A 24,784-nucleotide genomic window follows, 5' to 3' on the forward strand; every position below is an offset into this window, starting at 1 on the left:
CTATCGCCTATCTGCGCACTAACAGCTACAACAGAGAGAAAGGGTTAGGAGAGTTGACTCCTTTGGGGATTTCCCCGAGGCTATGTAGCTTTGGTCGTAGCCACTAGCGATCCGAGAAGACATGGCCTTTCAGCCTTAGCATGGGAAAGGTTAACCAAGTCTATCTATGCAACAAATTCTAGACTAGAGGAGATTATTTCCCGCTAACGGGAAGCCCCTTGTGTTGGAATTTACACTGCTGTACCATAGCACAAAAGTGAGGGGGCCCCATACCTAGGTACAGGAACATTGGGCTTATATCATCCTTGGCTACTTCTGACACCTTGACTACACCGCGCCACGAGCCTACGCCATGCTAGATAGAGGAGGATAGGTTTTTTTGCGCAACTCTACTAGCTCAGCACGTCCTGTGTCCCTCTAGGGGACTCTAGCAGCCTTGCAGCCGTCCGGACGGAAAACATACATACATACCTACATACCTACGGATTATAGGCAACAATTTTCTGTTGTGTCCTGCAGTTCGAGCTTTCTTTTCCCTTGCGTCCTCGACTTCTTCATCAGTCGCACCACTATCTCATACACCAGCATTGTCGTAGCAGAGGCTGGTATCGCTCCGATTATGCTAGTGCCCATACCAGAGTACAAGGCACGCCAGCCTTCTTCCCGCAAAATTGTTTCGATCGTTCTGATAATACCCCTGCTTAGACGGGGAAACTTCTCCCTTGATGTCGCTACATTGCAGCCCCTTCCTCTCCGCGAACCACTCCCATACACGGATGGGCCTCCGTCCATGCTTGACCTTACCTGTTCTACTGGTGCAAAAGAGTATACTTTCTGTTGCGTTTGTAATCTTGTTCGAACAACTTCGTGTGGATATGTGACTATAGTCGCACACGCTTTGCTCGCCGAGCTAGCCGTTAGTATCCCTAGGATCTGGAGCCATCCCTGGTCCTCATGCCAATTCCCAAGCCCTGATCCAGTCAAGCACATCTTGAATTGTTCATACAATGGAAACTGTACGGCTAAGTGTGTTACCCCAAGCAGAGCTGGAGTTAGCCCCGAATAGAATGAAGCAGCACCTTCTCGGTAATACATCTTCCAAGCGACATCTATGGCGGACCTGTATTCTCTCGGAGTATTCTTTGTTGGGGTACTTGACTGAGACATGAGTCTAGTCTTGATAACCCCCAATGGATTCGTGAATAATATCGAACAGGTACCTCCAGTAACCGCGGACACACTTGAGGATATCCACATGTGTTGTTGGCCGTTTGGCAGGTTAGCACAACCTGCGGCTAGTTGGACAGAATGCAGAGTGGGAGTGGCTTACTCAATCTCTCCTTTAACGAATCATTGATCGTGTGATAAAGTGCGAAATATATGGCGCCCCTAGGAAGGTTTGCTAGCATGGTCGGTCCTAATCCTTGGTACATGCCAACCAATCCTCCTTCATGCCATATTGCTCGCCCAGTGCCTATTAGGCCTCTCTCTTGAAAGGAACGTCGTTTGCTGACGGAGTCGAGCGTCCACAACTGGAGTCCACCTCTTCCTTGTAATTTGGTTTTCATAACGTCCAGAGGACATGTTACAACGCTCGAGGCTACTCCACTGGTGGCTCCGGCAAAAGTTTGAATCGAGGTGTCGGAGAAACGGGCTGTCAAGCGTTCCAAGTGGGAAAGGCTGGGAATTGATTCATGTAGAGATAGCTCGTGCTGACAAACACTGAGAAGTCCAGTTTCAGTGTTCTGGGAACCGCAAGGAGATGACTTGTGATGCTTGGGAAGCATTATGGCTTTGCGCCTGGGGGAATAAAATGTCCAGTCGTTGTGTGGATGGACATTTATTTCGTGCCGTCACACTTCGCAAGTGGTGCGTTATACGTAATTATACCTATCCCCTACCGCGGGCAAGGGGTTCCAACCGTGCAGTGATGGTTAGTGGCATATTCAGTCTTGTTAAGTGATTCACCACTTCTTTCCCTTACGGGCGTAAAGCTGCGAGATATTTCGCCACCATTGCGACGTCTCATTCCATGTTCAGACTTTAGGTTTGCTTGCCCTCCGTAGCTGGTCATCATATAGATTCTGTTAGATTGGCGCCTGTGTGCGGATAGAAGGGAGTTTGCTCCTCGTTATAACAATGTGTGGCTTGTGGCTGTGAAAACATCAAGAATGGACCAACGCCTACGGTCGCACATTACCACATGGGTGACATAACCCTTTTTGGAAGCCTCAACCATGTTAAAATACTTAGTAATTTTATGCCCCCTTGCAAGACTACAGTACCGCACACTATCCGGAAGGTATCTCTTCATTTAGATGGCATCTCCACCAGGGAATACGTCGTGATAATTCCTGGTGACGCGTCACAATTCTTCCACTTACACATCCACACCAGCGTCAATACCCAGCCCATCGCCACCCCATAGCTGTTATGGGCTATCCCCATCTATTCCCCAAGTAAGCTCGGGTCTATCCATTATGAGATTGTGCGACTGACCATGTCTTGTACGTAGATAGGCCCGATCACGTCCTATCGCAGATATGTCCCGATGTTCCGAAGACCGTGGCCCCTAAATCGTACCAACGGAGCCACGATTTTATCCACGATAGCTACCCAGGGTCGAATCTTTGTCTATATTGCGGGAGACGTTGGCCCACGAGTATCTCTATCCTCGATAGCTCGCCAGTCCCGTTTCGAGACGTTGAGATAGCTTCCGCCTCCTCCGCTATACCGGTACAGTCTATCGACCTAACAGCCTCTGATCGTTCCACGCCCTCACAGACGATCTTCACCGGCTCTGGAGACGGCCCTGGCCGTATCCTCGCAGCATCGCGGCCCTCAGCCGTGTATCGAGATGCCAAACTTACCCAGAGTCGGATCGCGAGGGGCATGAGGGCGAGCTCGTCGCAACTCAGTGAGGCTGTGGCTAAACAGAGCCAAAACAAGAGCAGACGGAAGATCTCGATGCGTCTCACTGTCTTCCTTGCGAGGCCTGACCCATGGGAAATACTAGACGAAGACGAGGAGCCCTAGTGGTCTTTGGCTAGAGAGCTGCTGAAGGTCGCCTTGCGCCCCTTCGTCGACGAGGAACTATCTTTACTAGTCCACTTCTGGTTCGACAGCATCTTCTTCCCTCAGTTCAAGGACAAGCCTGCCCTCTCTTCTGTTCTTCAATTCGACAAGAGACTCGTTCAGAACGCCCATATTAAAGAGGGTATCACGGAGCTGAGCGACCTCGACTGGGAGAGGCAGACAGTCGCAGAGCTTTTCGGCGAGGACTGCCCTTTTCGTTTCAGTAAAACAGAGGGCAGATATCTCCTTTTCCTTGTTTTCTATGAGCCATTGCCTCCTCGACCACAAGTCCCGGCCCCTCGTCATATCAAGACGGCGAGGTCAGCCGTAAAGCCGTTCAAAAAGGAGAAGGGAATCAAGAAAGAGTTAATCAAGGCCGAGGTGAAGGTACAGCCAGCCTTATTAATCGGGAGCGAGTTCAACTCCCCCTCCTTGAGCCCCTCTCTGAGCCCAGTTCTACCTCCTTCGAGAGCTAGCGCAGAAGACCAGATCGAGGTTATTACTAGCGACGTGGACGAGACCCGCGCGGGTCAGAAACGGGCTCGAGACTCTATAAGCTCAGCACTCTCGGTAGAGGCAGAGGATGAGGAGCTCTCGGCTGACCCTGCCTTCACTGCCCATGGTCCCGCTGCTGGAACCCGAGGAGTTGATACGAGGAGGCCAAGTAGTCGGCATCCTCGTAAACAGACGAGGAAATAGTAGCTACTCTAGCTCAAGGTGACCCAGGTCCCCCATCAGCTCGTCCACACTATTGATAATATCGCCGGGTAGCTCAGTTCCGGAGAGGCTATTGTTAATAGGCTCAAGGTAGTTCAGCTCGAGGAGCTGAAGCTAAAGCATTGTCAGCTAGCTTTTGAGTGCGATGGAGTACTTCTTTTACGTACGAATCTCTCTTGCCCTCCAACTGGACTCTCTGGGATGCTCAGCACCGGACTTGCCCCGCAGTCGAGATGAACCTGAATCTTGTCTCTAAGCCGTAAGTAGATCGCGAGGTGTGGCTGCTTATGATCAAGCTCTCCATCTAGCTGACCATCGAACTGAAGATCCCGGAGCTGTTGATCACACCAGTCCGTTGTTATTGGGTCAAGAAGATCGTCTATATCGATAGAATCGACAGCGGTCATCATCTGGGCAAGCCCATCTCGAGCCGCAGGCCCTAGATGGACTGCCCAGTTCTCCACTTCGCTTGTATTATACAGATCCATCGGGATCCCGGCGACGAGATGCTCCCTATTCTTCTGTGGCCGGTGCGATGGCCGTTCCACATCTCCGTGAAGTCTGCAACCTCTTGACGGACCATGGGTCCATAGAGAGCATACACCGCGATCTAGTGAGCAAGACGGTTTGGTTGGAAGAGGCCGCTATCAATCAGCTCGTGTGAGAACGCGATCCAGCGCTGAATGACACCTTTGAGTAGCTTTTCCCACCAAGACTCGATCCGTTGGTTAGATGTGCTTGGGCCCCAGATATGACAGGAGCTCAGTCTCGCTCCCTGCCTGTGGACTCGTTGGTCGTTATCCTCGGTGGTATACCGAAGCTCTGTCTGATCAAGGTCGGCGAGAATCGCCTGGGCTCCGGCCCAAAGAGGAGTCTCGATACTATGATCCGAGCGGGTGAAAAGGGGGCGGGACCCCTGAGTACGACACAGTCCGTAGAAACTGTTTGAGTGAACTCAGCGCAGTCATGTTCCCCCTGCCGACATATATCCATATGATGGCTCTCGAGTACGTGTCGATATAGGCGTAGATAGAGAAGCCGAAGTTCTTGAGCTTCTCGTACCCATCGAGAGACCATATAAAAGTTAGGCCCAGGAACCTGGAAGTTCTTCCGGTGCTTCCAATCAGCAAGGCGTCTTTGTTCGGCCCGCTTCTTCCACTCTGGGTTCGTTTGGTACTCGCGATATAAGGTATTCTGGCCGACAAGGACGCCGGCACGGATGCGGACGTAATGGTATAGATACCCCCTGCCAAATCCTCTGATGCTTGAAGACTGACGGTCGTCTTGGAAGAGGAACTCTCTTTGCTTTTTAAATAGCCTCCTGTCGTTCAGCCAGATCTCGGAAGCGCCGCTTCATGCCATGCTTCAGACGATACTCCTGTACAGTCCGCTCGGAGATCTCGATGCCGCGTCGCTTGAGATCACGGACGATGGAAGTGTCGCTATATCCGTATCGGTAGAAGTAGCCTTTGATCAGCTCGACGAAGGTGTTGGTATCAATCTTTGAGTGAAGGGGGAGTACTCCTGGGCACCCTATTCCGCTAACCTCCTTTTCAGGGTTCTGACATCGAGCACGTGCCCATCGTCGCGGAGATGGGCACATATAGTGTCAATGGATAGTCCTTCTCTCCGCTGCTCGAGGATCAAGTCCTTGACGCGCTCCAAGTCCTTACGGGGCCTCGGCATTGTGCGAGACGCAGACCAGGGGGTCGAGATCGTGGTAGAGGTCGGAGTTTATACCTCCTTCTAAGGCTTCTAGCTGCAATATCCCGCCCCCTCTGAACCGGCATTATCGGAGCTTCGGCGCCGATGGAATGGCATCAGCACCGCTTGGTATGGCATCAGCTCTGCTACATTCAAAACAGTGCGCTATCATATCAATACTGTAGCCCTATATAAAAACGCCTAAAGCCTATGTGCGAAATAGCTCCAGTCATTTTCGTACATGGTTTTGTCACCTATGTGGTAATGTGCGACCGTACACTCTCTCTCACTCCATGCGAGTGAGAATGTGGCGATATCTCACGATGTCCATCGTGAGATACTCCCCCCAGACCATGCCTATAAAAGACCACACAACATTCCTTAGACAGATACTCTAGCTACCTTAGCTTTCAATACAACTTGATTACTCAAGAATACTTCTTGACATTATCAGACGTGATTCGCCACCCTACGCTCAGTACTACGCCCCGTTGCAACTGCCAACATAAACCAATTAGGTTACGGTTTACTACGTTGGGAACCCTTACCGTCACAACGGGGGACCAAGCCATAACATGTATCGTTCGCTTATCATATACATTATTCTTAGTTAAGTTTTCATGATCTCAATAAGAGGCCCTTTGGGGCCTTATATCTTTGAATGATCCCGTCTAGGACTTTGAACTTTAATCGTAGGACTTCAAACTTTAATCTTTATCCTGAAGTTAAGGGGAATTTCTCAGTTCTTCCAACAGAACATCCAAAGTGCGGGGTGCCGGAGTCGAGGAGTAAAGGAGCGAGCAGCGGCCACTCGCAGCCTTCCTGCCGAAACGCCGTGGAACCATTCTCGTCACATCACACAGCCTGGACGCCGCCGAGAAGCTCACAGGTAGCTATAAGGCTATCTACCGGATCTCAACCATGGACGACGCTCAAGGCCTTTAGCTTCTCTGGAACAAGCTGGAGGGAGAATTTGACAGGAAGGCCGCTGCTAACCTTCTTCTGGCCCTGGATTATATCCCTCTGGCCATCAGCCAAGCCGCAGCGTACATCAATCGCCGCGCCCCATGCATATCAGTAAGGACATATCTGGATACCATGCAGAAGAGTGACAAAAAGAAGGGCAGCCTTCTTAACAGCGACGCGGGTGATCTTCGACGAGATGAGACAGTCGCCAACTCCGTGGTTACGACATGGCAAGTCACCTTTGAATAGGTATACCGTTCAGACCGAGTTGCGAAGAGAAAAAATAGCATTTATCTTCATAGAGTCTTGATATCCTATCGGGCCAGCCTAATGTCCGACCTCGTCAATCATTTTTGTTTAATTTAGTCTAGTACTGGACTTGGATTGTGCCCTGGGAACGATATGTACATCAATCACCCCTCTTCTGGTAGTAAAATAGATCGCACGTATGGGTTATTAAAATACTCCTTCTCGTCCTCAAAAGAGCGCTTCTGCTCCTCCTCCTTGCGGGCGAGCAAAGCCTTTCGCTCTGGGGCTTCCATAAAGACTGTTAGGCGTGGGTGGATAGCCTTCATGTAAAACTCCCTAAAGTCGAAGTCGGGATCCTCCGGCTTCGGCTCTTCAGCCTCGTAGAATACGAGGTCCCAGTAGGCGTCGTATGTCAGGTCTGGACTCAGCAGGGCTACCACTACGGCCGTATGGCACCACTTTTCCAGCTTGGCCCATTCATGCGAGAGTCGTGGCGGGGCCTGCACCACCTCAAGTCCATCTAACGAGCGGCCCTTTCTCCTCCATACCATTACTGCCCCCGTCCAACTTACCTGTGAACCTTCCCGTCCGTTACAACAGCAACAACTCGTACATTATCATCTCCCGAGCGAGTGATCATTCATTACTTTACTCGATCTTAACCATCCATTCTCCTAGGCGGGAGGGTTTACAACACCACCGTACGTAGCAGGCGAGGCCGTGGTGGTGCCCGCTGGCGCATGCGTGCCAACATGCCCCTTCTCGGGGTGTACGCCATTCCGATTGAAGAGAGCGCGGCCATACTGGGTGAACTGTAGGTTCATGCGACCGTAGTCCCACTTGCGGGCGAGGAAAAAGGAAGGCGAAGGCGGCGCCGCACACGAGGAGGAGGTCGAGGATGCTAAAGAAGATGAGGCCCTGGGTGACACCGATGACGTTGCTGCCGTCCGAGACGGCGAAGGCGATCGGGTACAGGAGCCAGAAGAGGTTGACATAGCTGGCGAGCATGGTGTGGTCGCGGCCGACCTGGACGCGGTCGGCGGAGGAGCGGCTCGCCCATACGGTCTGGAAGGCAAGGAGGAGGTAGGCGATGGTGCCGAAGGTGTAGAATCCCCACTTATACCGGGTAGCCGTGTAGGAGGAGCAGAGATATGAGATGATCCTATCAACAACAGTCAGCTAATCTATCCCATTCAAGTCGATACATCACAGAAGCTTCACGTACCAGATCCAGGCCAGGAAGACGTTGAAGAAGATGGTCGCCCCAGCTCACGCCACTAACAAGCCCAAGAGCAATGATGATAACGGGGAAGGGGACGACCCAGAAAGTGTATTTGGCAAAGAAGATCTGGTATGTCGCGGCGTCTCTGGTGTAGAGGTGCGTGGGGATGACGGAGTAGGCGAGCCCGGAGGCCATGGCGAAGTAGGAGATGGCACCGACGAGCAGGGCTATGGTGAAGAGGTAGTGGAAGATTTTCTCGCCGTGGCGCGACCGGAAGCTAAGGACGTAGTAGGCGAGCTATTGGTATGGTGGTTAGCTAGATATTCTGCGGTGGAAAGAGGTGATAGGGTTGGCGAACGAAGGCGAGGGTGAAGCAGGCCATGGCGGCAAAGAGCCAGTCGGAGCCTCCCTCGGAGAGATGGGATTGGCCGCCCTGAGGGTTGACCTCGAGGGCATCGTTGCGGGAGTAGATGAAGTCCATGGCGACGAGGGCGATGGTGTTGCTCAGTGTTGTTATGAAGTTGAGGTCGTCTTCTTAGACCTTGCCAACTCGGACAGGATGATGCCAGGCCGAAGATATCGAGAGTATCGTGTAGTCGCAAGCGGATGACACTGGAAAGGAAGAGATCGGGGGGACTATACCCGTATTCATCATAGGAACTCGGGTACCCCTCACCGTCACCTGCTTGCCGATGGGGCACTTTGCATCTGCCAACACCCGCTCATCCCCAAGCCAACACACCTTCGTCATGATTCCGTGCTTAGCAGTCCGTCGATCGACGAACCCAGTCGATGACGCTAACAAGTTCTTACAGCTTTAACCGATCGTCGTCTCCCCAGGTTACGTGTTAGTGATGATTCACGTGGAGTCCCAGGGCAAAGCATCGAAAAGTTGGTTAAGCCTTAAGCCCCCCCCAAGAATTGTGACTCTTGCACCTCAAAGATCCCCTTTGACCGGGCGGGACTGGACATGTGTCTCGCCACCCTGCTTCTACCGGTTTGCGGACGTAGGCACATCGCGAGATCTTGAAGGAAGTTATGCCACTCTTGCATCTCCGCAAGTTCCGGGGAGCATGTTGCAAGCCCGTCCTAGAATGGTAGATCCCCTTAGCTGTCCTAAGGTGCGATTTGGGGGTACCGACAGGGATAGTGACCAACCATAAGAGGCTAGAAAAAGGATACACCATCGGGCTGCTCTCTCAGCACTATAGATCAAGTACTGGCTTTTTTCCCACTACCTCTTGCCACTTAATGTTTAACAGACTTCCAGCAATGAGCAGTGAGATCATCATAGCAAGATAATCGATGGAAGTACTCTCACAAGGTGGGGAAGAGGCTCCACAAATACGGAAATCGCACCTTAGGTCAGTGTAGGGGATATATGTGTAAAAATTGAGCTAAGCGTAATCGCAGAAGCTATTCTGCTGAGAGACGTACTGGGGCGAAGTGGGTAGTGAGGACTGACGTCAGATGAGTTCCACACATCATGGCGTGGCTTGCCTACGGATTTATTGTGGGCGCGGTCTAGGGGTAAGCTAAGCCACATAACCTCAAACTCATTCTGCATTCTTTGCCAGGGCCTGCAACGGCGATTTCCAGGTGAATTTCATCGCTCGGAGTCAGCTCACTAAGGATAAGATTGGTATTAGGAGGCCGAAACTGGCGTGGTTCGCCTCCCGGAGGATGATTCTCTGGTAGTGAAATTGATACTGTGCTACTTATAACGTACATGATAAGCTTGCGTGACAAACAAGTATGCGTGACACCTATCCCTTCAATTGTCGAGGAGCTCCGGTCGGGTCACAGCAGGGGTTGGCAGCCAATAAAAATGCATCAGATTAAAGGTACCTAGCCCCTCACCTATTTTAGCCTCTGAGTTAGCTACTTGCGTGAGCGGATACAATGCCTCGTCGTCCGCACAAAGAAAAAGACACGAACCCAGGTGCTCAACCCATCAAACCGCGAGACCTGCTCTCTTTATCGGTACGGGTAACGCGGTGGGCGATACGGTACCGCCGTGGGCTATCTTCAAGGTATTCCCTATACTAAATTACGCCTATGTCGATGCCGATCCGCAGATACGCTTTGCAAAGTCAGAGACTGCCTTCTCTAACAGCGAGATTACCTTCAAGTGGGCGCAGGCATTCAACCGACACAGCTAGGAGAAGTCTACGAGGGTACAGAGCCGCGGGAAGCCCTTCGTAGAGTAGTTTTAATTGCGATAAATTCCTTCGTAATCCAATCAGGCAATACGTTCAATATAACATTCCTCCTATTTCTCATAGTCCAGGTGAAAAGATTTAGCGACTTCTTTATCCTCGATGGCTTCAATAGACACGGCCCTCTTCGCCTTCCGCGAGTATTACCTCAAATTCCAGATCCTCGTGATTCCTTTGCCTTCTCACTCTACGCATTTCCTCCAGCCGATAAATATAGGGGTCTTCTAGCCGATAAAAAGAACGCGCATCAGAGGATTCTTCGCCCGAGCTTTACGGAAAGGCAATATCTCCTTCTCGCGCCTTAACTTCATCAAAGGACTGCAGGCAAGTTAGTTAATATCTCATGAGAAGACCTATTAATCGAGGCGTGACTTCAGGAGATAATAGACCGTGGCTTCACTAGGAAGAATATCATATTAGGGTTCAAGAAATCTAGCATCTTTCCCCCCTAACCCCGATCCCGCGCTGGCCTTCCTCCTCAAGCAGCAGATAAAGGCAAAGAAAGCAATCAACCCTGCCTTTGCTTCCCTTCTTCCGTCAGAAATACGCTTCTAACGCGCCTCTAATACCGCAAAACATATCACAGAGGAGTATTTCAATATATTCTCCTCCCCAACGCGTGCGGGGCTCCTAGAAGTCCGCAAGGTCATCACGGAGGCTGTTCTTCTTGAGGAGACAGTAACTATGTATATGGATAACCGGCGAAGTCGTATTAAGAAGAGATATAACCAGATAAAGAGATGGAAGAGGGCTAAGCCCGTTGGCGACTATAGGCATAACACCAGTCTTCAAGAGCTTCATGACCAGCAAGCAGAAGTCATCGCCGCAGACCGTGAGAAAGAGCAACGGCGGCAGATCCGCTCTATGCGCTCTATGCTCCTCAGGGAGATCAAAAGGCTTAAGGAAGAGTGGCGAGAGAATAAGGAAAGTCGTTATTAATGGCATAAAAAAGGAGCTACAGTTCAAGAAGTAGCTTAAGCACATAGGGAAGGATAAGGACTATCTATCTATAGATACACAACGCTCTCAGATAACCCAACTCCTCAATGAAAAGACTAACGGGTTTATGATAGATACAGAGTTACCCGCAAGAAATCAGAGATTCAATCCGTGAAGTAGCGTGTACCACGAAGCCCCTTAGCGCGATGGACTGGTCTGCCCTCCCCGGCAGCGACGATACCATTACCTTCAATCTCGAGCCGCCGCGGCACGCCAAAGAAGAAAAGAGGAAGAAGAAGAAGAAGAAGAAGACCTTCCATTGATCGAAGTTGCTCCACTTCATAATGGGCGAGCAACCCCCCATTAGCAGCGATCTTCGCCGCCGATAGCCCCCTCATACGAGTCATCGCCCCCGCCAGAAGAGGCTTCAACGCCGTGCCCTTCACGACCTCAACCACACACCTCTACGGTCGATCAGATCCTTCAGATCATCAAGAGGGAAAGAGAGGATCAATCAGCCAGTCTATCGCGTTCAATTAACGTTGATACACCTTTAAAATACATGAGGAGCCGTCTCTCAAGGCAGCAAGGCCTAAGCACCGCAACAGCGGCTTCTATAGCTCAATCCCAGTCTTCATGAATGTCATCCCCTTAGGCATCGCAAAAGGCATCACTTCTGCTTCTATTAAGGCTTCAAATATCACTTTAGACGCCTTGTGAACATCAGAAGATCGGGAAAGGGTGCAAATCACGGCTAAAATCGGGCTTCGCCGATGTCCCGCAGTTTTCTGGCTGTCCCGCAATTTTTTGGCCAACCTAGCTTGCTAGGTTGGATCGCCTGGGGGCCCTAGCCCCACATGATCCAACGGGTACGTAGTAGCTCAAACACCAGACCCTCCCAGCGCTCGGGACACATAGCGCCCAATGCTTTTCCAGATCACACCCGTAGGCCTCGTTCCGAAAGGCGTTGGCGGGCCCGTAGGGACCGGTCACCTGCTGAAATTTCTTTCCTTTCACTTATCACCAGGTACATCGCGCGCCACGGTTGTGCAACGTTTCACGCAACGCGTTGCGCGCTCTTCATTCGGTCTCTCCAGCCGAGGAATCTCCTTTTCTGTCGCATTGTTGGTTTCACTACTTTTCTCGTTCACACGCCCTTCCTCTTCTTCCCTCTTTTCGTTTTCGCTCCCTTCGAGCAAGTCAGGAAAACGAGGTGCGCTCTAATCAGGGGGGTCCGACGCGACGGCGCGTGAAGTGTGGGCTCGTTTGCGCGACGGAGGTGGAAGGGATTTCGAAGTGACCGTCTGTTGGATTGAGGCCGGTTTTTCCAAAGACATGCCATTGACGACGCCGGGAGAAAAAGAAAGAGCTGACCGGGACGACTAACGAGCGACAAGTGACGGGGATTTGACCGCTTTCGCAAAATTGCGCTTTGCGCGTGAGGGGATTGCAGGTGCCTATCGGCCGGTCCACATCAATCGGATTACCAACTACGATTCCATTGTCAGGCTTTCGTCCTACGCGCCCTTCGGTTACTCATTTCCAATTTCCAATCTATCACCTCAGCTTGTCCTTTGGGTGGCTCGTCCGATTCCCGCCCGCCTTGGAGCACGCGCCCTACAACTCTATTTCGGCCCTCGGACTATCGGACTGTAGCTGGAACCACAGCGATCTTCCAATTCCTCCGACTCGATCTGGCCTTTCTTCTCTTTTTCTGGCCTAGGTTGTGGGACTTGCTCGGCCATCAGCAGCTTGCCCACCCGAGCCGCACTTTTCTCCAGCTGGAGGCGGTCATGTGCGTCCCGCATTCGACATTGACTGAAACCATCACTTACGCCAACATCCACCAACACATACGACATTTGATCTTTCTTTGAATCTCAATCATATTCGACGATTCTTCAAGGGCGACTTTCAGCCTCAACGCGGCCCAAAATGGCCACCGTGGATGATGCCGCGGCCTCGGAGGCGCTCCCAGTGGAGGAACACAAGTCCGTTTGGGACAAGACAGAACGGAATTTCTGGGCCAACCTTCATCGCCAACGAGAAGCAGAAAAAAACAACATGATCGAGCAAGAGTTTCAACAATCTACGACCGAACTCCGAATCAAACTTCGTGAGCTCACCGGACAACGACGCCAGCTGAGCGAGTCGCAAGCGCGGCTAGCTCGAGAACTCGCTAAGGTCGAGGCCGAGCTAGCCCGCGTGACTGAGGAGTGTGAAGTGAAGACAGATCGACTGAAGCGCATTGAACAAGACTACCACGAGTCGCGACAGGCGAGGATCGAAACTCAGCAGAAGATCTGGAAGACGATGCGTCGGTTTTTCAAGGAGAAGAGGGGGCGAGGACCCCGACGTCGAGGACTCCGAAGACCCCGACATGGAAGCCCTTGGCCTTCCTCAGGGAATTACCGGAACTCTCAAACGTCAGTGGAAATGTTCCTCGGAGAGAGGTCGCCGATGATTCCATCCAAGTGAGAACCCATCAATCGGCTGCCCATGGAGAGAGCATGGAAGGTGTTGAGCATCACGGCAACGAGAACGCCGATGACAAACCCGCATCTGATGTTATTGTGGACGTTGTCGATGCTGATGGCAATGTGATCGGACCGGTGGAACGCATCGAGCCGTGGAATCAATGGGTGGAAGGAATCCAGGAACTCGAAATTCGGAGACCCCGTCAAGATCCGTCGCGGTCGCCGGTTCAACGGCTCGCATCTTGCTAGTATTTACGAGCGAACCGAATCCAAGGGCGTCAAGTGGCTATCCTGCATGATCCAGGCCACCGGAGAGATTCAGTCCAAGCGATGCTGGTCGTGCAGTAAGAATCAGGGAGCTTTCGATGATTGTATTATTGTCGGCGGTGACCTCTTTCAGAAATGTGGCAACTGTGAGTGGAACCGTCAGCGTTGCCACGGCGCGTCTGGAGATACGATTGACATAGTGGCTTCGAGGGAAAGGTCGCGCCAGCAGAGGGAGGCCAAGGGGTCGCACACCAGACCTGAGCCGGAACCGGAGCCTCCGTGCCTGGAGATCCAACCGAGACCTGAGCCTGCACCCGAACCACAACCCGAACAGGCATCTCGAACTGAGGAACCAGTCTGCGTGTCTTCGCATCATCCTTCACCCCATCCTGTCCATCAGCCTGTTCCTCCGCCGGCTCCTGAACGAGGTCCTGAGCGAGCTCCCGAACCAGCTTACAGGCGTGCCTACGAGCCTTCTCCCGCACCAGTCAGCCGCCCTGCTCCCGTACCCAGGCCCGATCTTGCTCCAGAGCGTATGGTAGAGGCTATGGTAGCACCATCTCAGTCTCAACCTCAACCTAGGCCTGAAGTCCCACGTTCCGCCCTTCCTTCGCATGTCCCGCGACCTACACGGCCTGGCATCCTTCAGCCTACTACCGAGTTCGACACGCCCATGGAAGACATGTCGGCTCCCAATAGCACTCAACCAGCGCGGGAGCCTGAGCAGATGCCGATACCGCAAGAGTATCGAGTTACCCCTGGATTCACGCCGGCCAACGTTCGCAGTAGACCCCCATCAGCCGAGCGAGCGGAGCGACCAACACCGGCTTCCATGCCCATTGAACTGTCGCCTCAGCCGACGGAATCTCCTTCTGAGGAGCCTCTGGAGGAGATCACCCGAGATAATCTGGTGCTCCGGCACAATGGAGAAGTCTACACTTACCCTGAGTGCGTTGAGGGTGTACCCCTGGTCAAGATCAACGAAAATCACCCCTATTGGGAGCCTAACTGGCCAAATGTGAGAACACTGATTGAGCCGCAGCTCGCTCGATGGCGGGAGAAACACCAGGCTGCAATCGATGCCGGTCCGAAGCAAGAAAAGGGTGGCTCGTCCAAGTATCAGATCGGTCAGCTGGTCAATCGGGGCGTCAAAATCCTTGAGTTTCACGAACAGGGCCCGGTCAGCCCGTATCAGCTCCTCAGCAAGAAGTACATCCAGCCAGGAAAGGGCGGCATCACGTCCTACGATGCGCTCTTCCGTTTGTCTGAGACGATGTCGGAGTTGGAAAAGTTCAAGTTGGATATCCAGCCAATTGAGTGGATGCGACAGCGCCTGCACGAGCTAATCCTGGCCGAGGGCGCCAGCTTCAACTTGCCTCGAACGATCCATGACTTCTATCACGACCCGAAGCTGACTGCCCTTCGATACAAGCATGGCTTCAAGAACATCGGCCGTCCCTCTGGATTGAAGGCGCGTCAGAGCCAGGGCAGTCCAAGCGACACGCCCAAGCCTCTGAAGAAGCGCAAGAGCATGCATTCTGTTGCTAGCACGCCTCGCGAAACGTCCTTTATCGACCAATCTCCCTTGGCTACTCAAGTTCCCATGGGGCCTGACAGCCCATTTAACACTCATCTTCATAAGCGACCCAAGTTCCTGTCGCCCGCTTCCGGTCCGGTTCACGACGAGTTCCACATCGACGCATGGTCTGATACGGACTCACATAGTGGTGGCGAAATCACCAAGTATGACTGGCGCCTCTACCAGGTCAAAAACCGATTATTCACGAGCTCGACGGCAGTCACCCAGTATTGGACCTGGGTTGAGCAAGCCGGCTGCTTCCAGCACCAAGTCCTTAAGAACCTCAGCCCTGCCTCGTGGGGTTTGTTTAAGGATCACATTGACTTCCATGTTAACCTCGACGAGATTGAGGAAGTGATGTGGAACATTGAGGCGCTTCGCATTCACATCATCATGCGCAAGGTCAACGTTACGATGGACAAGTCGGATGGAGCACCTCGTGGCGATGTGATGGCATCTTTCAAGCGGGATCGAACTATGCGGCGGTTCTTGTTCTTTTGTAGGGAGAAGGGAGTCAGGATGCTGAAGCAGACGACGTAAGTACCAATCTTGCCTCCACAGCTCATTTGCATGGAGCCTCCAAGCATTGCATGTGGAAAGGTAACTAACAAGGTTGACAGGGAGGAGCTCGACCATGGCTGGCAGATGATGCAATCAGAGCTGCTTCCAGACATCGATGACCGCGGCGAGTCTAACAAACACCTGCTGGAATAGTTTTCTCATCTGGAACGAGAGCCGCCCCTATCGCCCGTGCACTGAATGGCTTTCAATATCTCCAAGACTTGGGGATTGAAGCTCAGTTAATACCTATCTCCTAAGTGTGTGTTGCCCTCCCAAGATGTCACAAATTGGGGTCTGGGCCAATTAAAATGCGTCAAATTAATGGTACATAATTCCTCTACTACATTAGGTGGTGATAGAAGTCCCAACAATATTGCTCGTTACAAATTGCAACCTTGCAAATACGGCAGCCATATGGGAGGTCTGCCTCCGCACAGGGCGCCTCTTCCTCTTATTGCTCTCAACCTCCGTAAGGGGGGCCCATTCCTGGCCTTTTGCTCGCACCTGCCCCTGCCGACGGTGCTGACAGGCTAGGCAGTCTGATTTGACATGGCGGTCGACATGATTGATCTCACGGTTAACGTGTTCCCTCTGCAATTCGGGGTTTTGTAGATCACGCTCGTCTCCTGCTTGGTAACGCCGTCTTGTCTGACTGTCATAGCCGTAGGCATTGAATAATGCGTTGTAAATGCACTCTCGCCACTCCCTATGATTTGTGAATCTCTTCCAATTTGGCTGCCCGTGAAGTTGAACAACGTAGCTGTTAACGAGGGCCACATCAAGGAGGAAGGTCCAGGCTAGTGCCTGCCACGCGCCCCGGCGTAGGCGGTGGTCATATTTATAATATGACCTCAATTGGTCACCACGGTCAACATGGTTCATCTCGTCGTTATAAGCAGCAGCTACTGTCGGGATGTTGATTATCTTGACAGCTTCGTTACCAAAAAAAAACGGCGTATCGGCTTGGCTTGTGACTTCTGTGATGACGGCCTCTTCCTCTGCCGGACGACACGCTCATCATCGGCACCGGTAAACACGGTGGTCAAGAATAACACAAGCTTATTGTCCTTCCAAGCGATTTGGTTGACCTAGGGATATATAATAAAGACGAATTAGTAGGGATTTCTTAGCCAAAAGTATCTGAAGCTAGTACCTGGTTGTCAGGGGTCGGTATCGCCTTAATAGTATTAAATTCGTACATTTTTTTTGACCTTGCCGTCATCGTTCTTATCACTGACTAATTCCTCGTGGATGCCGCTATCCGTACGAGCCGTGCCTGTGGCCCCGTAGCCCTGCTTGTGGAGGTTGCGGAAGAGAGGTGGGGACGAGAAGAGGTTATCCACAAAGACGTGATATGTCGATTTTGGCAGTGTTTTTGTAAGGCCAACAACGACGGCTTGGGTCGAATTCACTGCATCATCGTTGTCTCCTGTATCAGGGGCTTTCTCTGCGGCCTTGGCTGAGACCTTTCTTCTTTTCCTAGGCCGGGCTTGTGAGGGTTGTGAGGGTTGTGATGATAACTCCTGTGTTGAAATTTCAACGCCAACGGCGCCGTATTCCGCCTCTTTGATATGCCATAGCCACTGGATAAAGAAGCCCATTTGCGCTATGACCCAAATCTTGAAGCCCACGGGGTCGGGCTTGCCTTTGATAGTCGTGATAGCGTCACTTTTGCCCGTATAGCGGATTATGCACTCATCGACGGCTAAGTGAGATCCAGGCCGGAATAGCTGCATAGATACGGCTTGTATATGGTCAGACCACTCTTCAACGCCTTGGAATACCCTCGGAAGTGGTGCAGTCTCATCGACTTTGGTGTGGTCAAAGGGGCGAAGGTGCCTGTGGATAAGTTGAAATGTATCGTATGAAATATGTCGCAGGTACTGATGGGCCATGAGGATCAAATGAGCGCTTGATTTTCTATCTAAAGGAGTGACGAGAGTCGGTCTCTTATACCTGTGTTCAGTCTGCCGATCTCATAGGCAGCAGGCTGTTGCCTGATGCTAGTTCTGGTGTAGCGTTCACGCTGACCGTGAAGCTATTCACGATGGTAGTGATCCTTGCCCCTGACAAAATAAACTTAACAAATGAGTGCTCAGCGCGTTGAACACCGGGCTTGGGGCTCTCCCAATCGCTTCGTATCTTTTTTCCTTATGCACACCCATATAAATAAGCACTGCAATCATCGTCATCACCTCTGAAGTCGTTGGACCTTCCGATTTGTGGAGTTTTGAAGTTGGCTTCATTTCGGTCTTCCAGCTGTCAACCCAGCCGTTTTTCTTCAGCCACGTGACCCAGTTTTTGGTGTAGACGACCCATTTTTCAATGAGGAATATAAGTAGGAAAAACTGGAATAGCTCTAGAGGTGTTGGAGGCAGTGTGTTGATATGAAATTTGCGTGTTTCTATATGGAAGGGCTCGAAGCTCGTGCCTCGGTCATTGTCAGCCGGAAAAACCGCGGCCCGGGTCGAGTCATTTGGCCATATGCGATGGCTGTGTTTTTCATCGACGAGGAAGCTCGTGTCATCATAGGGGTTGATGACCTGTATCTCGTCTAGAATTGGAGGGGAGCTCATTGATGCGATCAAAATAATTTTATGGTGTTTTAGGTGGGAAATGGCATGAATTCCTTCTCGGATTAAACTTAGCGTACCCCTCAGGTACTTCCGGGGTTACCGGAGTCGGGTGGGTCTCGTGACATCTTGGGAGGGCAACACGCACTTAGGAGATGAGTTGGTTGTCTACCGGCAGGATGTGGTGTTTTCTCAGCCAGCGTTGCTGGAAAGCATTGACCCATTGCTGCCTGATGCTGAAACCTGCAGCAACACCAAAACAATCATGCACCTTGCCGTCCGAACAGCACCTTGCCTTGGTCGAGCTGAGGTGGCTTACATACTGGAGGTTGCGACGGGCGCGCGATCGGCCGTGCTATGTTTGAGGGTGGCCCAAGCGGTGGCCAGTGATCAAACGACCCTCTTTGCGTTGTTCAAGACGTGCATCCTGACGAGACATTTATTCCGGGAGGGGAGACCATACTCTTGGTGTTGTGGATCATTATTGTGGATCACACTGTGATACGGAGGAATGAGGCCAGACGGCAAGTGGGGGTTCAGACCACAACAGCGTGTCCGCGATTACTACTTGAATTCTTAACCTAAATCGTCGCTCGGTTTGTGGCCAAGTCACTTGAATGTGGCCCGTCTAGATACGTACCTGATACCTACCTCCTCTTACTAGTCCGTATCTACAAGGGCGGCTTTCCTTATCTGGAAAGCGCTTGCACAGACCAACCCCATGAAAAACATCTAGGTCGCTCTATCCCTTCAATTGTCGAGGACCTCCCGCCAGGTCACGGCAGGGGGGCAGCCAATTAAAATGCATCGGATCAAAGGTACCTAATCCCCCACCTATTTAATCCTATGATAGAAGTACCAGCAATCTTTCGAGTTACAAATTGCTACATTACACTGTTCATATAGGTAGTGATGATCAATGACGCATCGTGTGGTTCCCTTCATGTACCTTCTTGATGACAGGGGTGTTGTGGGGCACGGTACGGCCGGGAGGTCCTCGACAATTCAAGGGATAAATAAGCTACAATAAGTGTTATAAAATAGTTAACGACAAGACGACCTTATTTCTGAAATCGCCGGAATCGAAAGGAATATATATATATATATATATCAATTCCAGGTCTGTAGCTACTCTGTAAGCCATTTTTCGATTAATCGTCGGCTGCCTAATGGTCAGCTGCCCCTGGATTTAGTACTGCCATACTCCGTAGGATTCTAATAAAAATAAACATAAGATTAGCTATCTGGTGCCTCCCACCCCTCTAAGACGCCCCTATCCCCTGAGTGCGTAAGGACCTCCGCTAGGGTCACGCCAAGGGTATTGAACCAATCAGAGGTCTTGATAGAGGCGATACCTTTTTCTAGCCTGGCTTTCGCCCGAAGAGTAAGTAGAGCTATGATACGATCTTAACCATTACGATCTCTAAAACCCACTATCCCTTCAATTGTGATAAGCCTCCCGCCAGGTCACTACAGGGGTGTCTGGCCAATTAAAACGTGAACATGAAAGATACATCTATTCCCACCTAAATTAGCCCGTGATACTTGTCCAAACAATTCTTCTTGTTACGAAGTGCGACATCGCATTGGTAGTGATTGATGACGCGTCGCGAGGTTCCCCTTATGTACTAGTCAGATGACAGGGGTCATGTGGGGCGAGTTACATCCGGGAGGCTTATCACAATTGAAGGGATAATAGGCGCTAACTGTTAAAGGGATAAAACTGGGGGCGCAATACTTAGCGGAGGTCCTTACGCACTCAGGGGATACGTAACCAACACGATTGTTTACCGTCATCGCTGGTTTAAACTCCAGGGAACCATCACGAACGTGACGCCAACGCTCAGATGAACGCCCCCACCTCTCTTCCAACCTAACCCTGTCACTCGGGTTATTCCCTGGAAATTCAGCGATTATCACAGCCCAGCCGCCTGTGGAAGGACAATGGGCCTTGAGGCGGAAGTCGGAAACGGTTTGGCTGCTCGCAGCGGTTGAACCGATGTGGCCCAGCAGAGCCTTGGCATCCCTTGGGTGGCACGAGGATGGGTCTCGACCTCGATCGGAGCGGAGAAGTACCATCGGCTTGCAGATGGTCTTTGTTTTGAGTTGCAAATCCCACTAACACCAGCGCCTCTCTGAGCGCCAAAACAACCTTACCATGCCCCCCGGTCCCAATGCCACCCACAGGATCTCAGCCCGGACCCCCCTTAAATTGGGAAAGAGCGCGACTTGGATGAGAATTGACCAAGCTTGCGAGCTACTTACAGGATTACGATTAACCTTCTCAAAGGCTTTGGAGTAGGTAATATTGCCCCGGTTTGCTGGATTGACGAGGTTTCTCAGCTAAGAGTGAACAAAAAAAAAAAAAAAAAAAAGCCTTTCAACTCGACCCGTGCAAGACAGCGAGCACGACCTTGGAAAGCGGGATTAACCGACCGCAAAGCTACCTTCGAACGCCACGGCGGTCACACCAGAGCGCCCCAAGCCAGCGGCTTGAACTGGCATCAAGCATAGGGTCCATTTCGAGGGACTTCCTTGGGCACGTGGTGGGATCCTCCACAAAGGTTATCCGCAGCTACGAACTTGACATGGACCTGGTCGAGGCACCATTCTTGTTTGCCTCCGCCAAACCTGCCGAAATATACCACCGCCTCTCCGTGATCCCTGCTTCTCTCTTTGCCTCGTTCCTGATTATTGTGAAAGTAGGTCTGAAGTACCATAAATATAACATACCAAAGCATGGATACAGCACCTCCCAACAGCAAACGTCCACCCCTCTCCTCGTGGCCTGCCGGCACACCCCAACAAGTAGTATCGCTTCCGCATCCTCATCAAGCACGCTCGAGCCAGCTTCCTCCTCCGCCGGCGCCGTCTCCCGGCGCTCTGCATCCTCCCGCCCCGAATCCATGTCAGCATTATCCTTCTCGCTCTGCCGAAGACCGGGGCCGGCCTAACTCGACGGGCCATGCGCCGGATGGCATGCCGTCGATACCGCATCTCTTGCTGACGTCTCACCCACCACCGGCGCCGCCTCCTCCGGGCGCCTACCCGGGTAACCAGCCAGACCACATGAATTACAAAAGCGCGCCGTCGATGCCCCCAACTCCGGGTAGCGACCGTGCTCAGGCGTCCTACGAGCAACAGGGCGGGTATTCCTCTGGTCATGAGCCGCTCTACGGCGATTACTCGTCATCTATACTAGCCAAGAAGAGTACACGGGCTTCTCGGGTTGGCTTCGATCTTTTCAAGGATTGTGGAACAGTGCTGATGAGCAGTATAGGCGTGTTACAGTTGCCGTCAGCTCAAAACCAAATGCGATGAAGCGAAACCATGCCAGACGTGCAAGGAGAAGGGCGCAGATTGCAAATATCGATTCTCCGCACCAAAAGCGTAGGCTGTCAATCCTGGTGTATATGCATAAGTTGGACTAACTTTGAAACTAGCATGGACAGAGCTCAAGGTGATATCATGAAGAGCTTAATAGCCGTTCAGAATTCCCTGAGCACGATTCTGAGCCAGATTGGGCGATTTGATCAAAGACTTGCCAACATGGAGTCTCGTCTCCCTGGAGCAACCCCAGCAATGGAGATGAAACCCGAGCCCGTGGGGGAGGGGATTACAAACGCGCGCCAACCTCGCCATATCCCACCAACGGTGCCTATGCTGAGACCTATTATCCGAGTGAGACACCGCAGGATCATCCTTCGTCAGAGCATATCCCCCTGCGCATGATAGCTGAGGATGAGATGGAAGTCAAGCCAGGTCCGCCCATTCCCCCTGGAGAGCCCGCTATCCCACTCAACCACACGACTCTTGCCAGCTTGCTCTTAGAATGGCCTTCGATTCGCGAACTAATCAACCATCACCTGGAGCGGGAAGGAGTCCGGCATATCAGCGAATACCCCATCAGTCAAGAGCAGAACAGAGGTGTTTTGTTTGTCTACGGGCGAGGCGAAGACTCACACCCTTCGCGACACGTGCGGGAGCTGGCTGACCATGGAAATCTCGATATGGCCGGTGGTGATTCATCGGATATAGTATCACCATTGCCAGCCTCTAATTGCGGTCAACTAAGTGGACTCAGTACTCCCGATCAAGTCGAATACAAGGGTGGTGTTCTGGCATTCGATGTAAATCCAGACTTTTCCGAGTCGAATGTCTGGGCGTATGTTGAGAGCTTCAAAGAAAACATTCTGAGCATGCACCCTGTCATCCAGCCGGATATACTCGATCACTGGGTTCGGTATTTCTTGGACACGCTCCGGACACGTTCTTCCGAGCCCCAGACTCCGAAGCCGGCCTTTGCGGTGGGAGGCGGCTCGCAGACTCCGACAGAGATCACAGGGTCGAAAAGGAAGCGGTCGTCAGGCGCCTATGCATGCGAGCCGCCCAGGCCCGCACCGCCACGAACTGGCCGGCCAGATCGGTCAATCCACAGTGCCCTGGTCCTCTCTGTCCTTGCTCTAGGTAAGATTTGTTTACACCGTGACACCGTGCCTGATGTCGTGCAATCGTCCGAGCCTCTTCCCCATGGCAGCCAAGTTACGCGCAATGGTGCTGCTCCTCCGCCGCCTAACCAGGGCCCGCCTCCTGGTTTCTCGTTCCATTCGCATTCCTCGGGGCTGCCATTGCGGGAGGAGCAGGGCAGAAGCCTGGATAGCCGACGTTCTTCTATCCATGGCTTAGGGGCAATTCGCTCGGGTTATGGCTTAAAGAAGAATTACGAAATTACTCCTGGCCTAGAGTACTTTGCGTATGCGACAGACATTCTTGGCAATCATACAGGGGCCTACAATAACATGAAGAACGTCTACGCCAACGTCTTTGCTGGGTTATACCATGGACAGCTTGCAAGGCCGATGGAGAGCTTCGCCTTTATCCACAAGGCTAGCCACAAGCTGCAAGTGATCATGAGACCGTGAGTATTCTTGATTGTGTAATTGACTCGGACATTTACAGTGTACGCAGGAGCTTAGACAAGCTGCGAAGAATCAAGCGAAACTGCGAGTTCATTCAGGACATAAAGTACAACCAGCTCGCCCTCACGTTCTGGACTTGTTTGCAGCTTGAGAGGTAACAATCGCGGCAACACTGCTTCGTCGACAAACAAGTTCTAACATAAACAGTGATCTCATCGCCGAGCTCCGACTTCCCCCTTCGGACCTGTTTTCTTACGAGGATGATATGCCTCGCCCCAATATGAGCCTTCTCGAAGGTTTTAATCAACGAGTTTTGGACAGCTATCCTGGACAGCTCTACTTGCGAACGCACCTCAACAGTATCCATCGAATGTTTTATGCGCCCGAAGACACCAGCAAGGCGGGCAAGGCTGGCAAGGACAAGTTCAGAAACGTCGTTGTGGTATCGGATGCCGTGTCGGGCATGCACTGGGTGGCTCCCAGCTTTGCCTTCCGGGAAGATGATCCCCCGGCAGACGATATCCTTGCGGCAAGATTGCGGGCGAAATACTGGGGTGCCCAGGTGATCACGTATCGACCATTCATCCGTCAAATTCTGCAGTTCTCGCAATTCGTGAAGAATCATGCGTCTAGCCCCTATCTTTCTAGCGTCAGCTCGGAGTTCCATCAGGGCATCATTACTCCGCTGATTCATCCTAAGCCAAGGACGCACAGCGACATTGATCCGCAGGTGATTGAGTTGGCCAAGAAGGGTATCAAGGCACTGATTGAGAGTACAAGAGCTTTCCATGGACTACGCGAGAAGCGACCGATCATTACGAATGTTTTTGGCACAGCGCATGCGTGAGTAAATATGTTGGACTTTGTTTTCTTGGTAGCGGTGGCTGACCATGCGCAGACAATGGGGAAATCTGTTGGTTCTCTCGGCGGCATTCAAGGACCCTGTCCTTCATTCATACGTTGATGAACAGCTGTTGCGAATTCTGTTCCACAAGACGATATTGTTCTTGCAACAATCGGCGGCAGCGACTAGCTCGCTACGAACGGACATGCACATCCTGAAAGGCCTTCAGAGTGACCTGTTTGGGACTCCCGACCCAAGGACAAACTCGAGTTTCCCGAGCGGCACCAGCGCTCTGGGATATCATATCCCGAGGCCAGCTGCGCCGCCGCAGATGCCTCACCCTATAAGCGACCAAGTCCTTCCACAGCCGATGCTTCATCGCTTGCAGATGACGTCATGGCATGAGCAGTGATAGCCAACGTGCCCGAAGTTGACAGATGGTGGCTCTTGTTCTTTTCAGACGCCAGGCTAAA

At 51.9% G+C, this 24,784-nt stretch overlaps 7 protein-coding genes across 7 annotated transcripts; 3 read left to right on the forward strand and 4 right to left on the reverse strand.

Moving 5' to 3' along the window:
* Positions 1 to 2,433: 2,433 nt before the first annotated feature.
* MRS44_017535 (uncharacterized protein) lies at positions 2,434 to 3,774 on the forward strand (the record flags this gene model as incomplete). Its single annotated transcript, XM_065615446.1, has 3 exons — positions 2,434 to 2,459; positions 2,520 to 2,917; positions 3,107 to 3,774. The coding sequence occupies 3 exons, from the start codon at positions 2,434 to 2,436 to the stop codon at positions 3,772 to 3,774; spliced, it is 1,092 nt and encodes a 363-aa protein (XP_065471518.1).
* Positions 3,775 to 3,777: 3 nt separating this feature from the next.
* Positions 3,778 to 4,280, reverse strand: MRS44_017536 (uncharacterized protein; the record flags this gene model as incomplete). Its single annotated transcript, XM_065615447.1, has 2 exons — positions 3,778 to 3,906; positions 3,960 to 4,280. 2 exons carry the CDS (start codon positions 4,278 to 4,280, stop codon positions 3,778 to 3,780), a joined length of 450 nt encoding a protein of 149 aa, XP_065471519.1.
* Positions 4,281 to 5,101: 821 nt separating this feature from the next.
* MRS44_017537 (uncharacterized protein) lies at positions 5,102 to 5,478 on the reverse strand (the record flags this gene model as incomplete). The annotated part of the gene is made up of 2 exons (XM_065615448.1): positions 5,102 to 5,234; positions 5,339 to 5,478. 2 exons carry the CDS (start codon positions 5,476 to 5,478, stop codon positions 5,102 to 5,104), a joined length of 273 nt encoding a protein of 90 aa, XP_065471520.1.
* Positions 5,479 to 6,875: 1,397 nt separating this feature from the next.
* MRS44_017538 (uncharacterized protein) lies at positions 6,876 to 8,414 on the reverse strand (the record flags this gene model as incomplete). Its single annotated transcript, XM_065615449.1, has 4 exons — positions 6,876 to 7,211; positions 7,516 to 7,827; positions 7,937 to 8,230; positions 8,292 to 8,414. The coding sequence occupies 4 exons, from the start codon at positions 8,412 to 8,414 to the stop codon at positions 6,876 to 6,878; spliced, it is 1,065 nt and encodes a 354-aa protein (XP_065471521.1).
* A 4,612-nt stretch (positions 8,415 to 13,026) lies between these two features.
* MRS44_017539 (uncharacterized protein) lies at positions 13,027 to 16,128 on the forward strand (the record flags this gene model as incomplete). Its single annotated transcript, XM_065615450.1, has 4 exons — positions 13,027 to 13,412; positions 13,523 to 13,691; positions 13,741 to 15,950; positions 16,035 to 16,128. The coding sequence occupies 4 exons, from the start codon at positions 13,027 to 13,029 to the stop codon at positions 16,126 to 16,128; spliced, it is 2,859 nt and encodes a 952-aa protein (XP_065471522.1).
* Positions 16,129 to 17,162: 1,034 nt separating this feature from the next.
* On the reverse strand, positions 17,163 to 17,870 carry MRS44_017540 (uncharacterized protein; the record flags this gene model as incomplete). Its single annotated transcript, XM_065615451.1, has 1 exon — positions 17,163 to 17,870. The coding sequence occupies one exon, from the start codon at positions 17,868 to 17,870 to the stop codon at positions 17,163 to 17,165; it is 708 nt and encodes a 235-aa protein (XP_065471523.1).
* A 3,417-nt stretch (positions 17,871 to 21,287) lies between these two features.
* On the forward strand, positions 21,288 to 24,723 carry MRS44_017541 (uncharacterized protein; the record flags this gene model as incomplete). The annotated part of the gene is made up of 5 exons (XM_065615452.1): positions 21,288 to 21,801; positions 22,104 to 23,466; positions 23,517 to 23,621; positions 23,675 to 24,310; positions 24,366 to 24,723. The coding sequence occupies 5 exons, from the start codon at positions 21,288 to 21,290 to the stop codon at positions 24,721 to 24,723; spliced, it is 2,976 nt and encodes a 991-aa protein (XP_065471524.1).
* Between the last annotated feature and the right edge of the window lie 61 nt (positions 24,724 to 24,784).

This window comes from Fusarium solani (genome assembly GCF_023522795.1).
Source record: "Fusarium solani strain SB1 chromosome Unknown bctg00000014, whole genome shotgun sequence".
Taxonomy (NCBI): Eukaryota; Fungi; Ascomycota; class Sordariomycetes; order Hypocreales; family Nectriaceae; genus Fusarium; species Fusarium solani.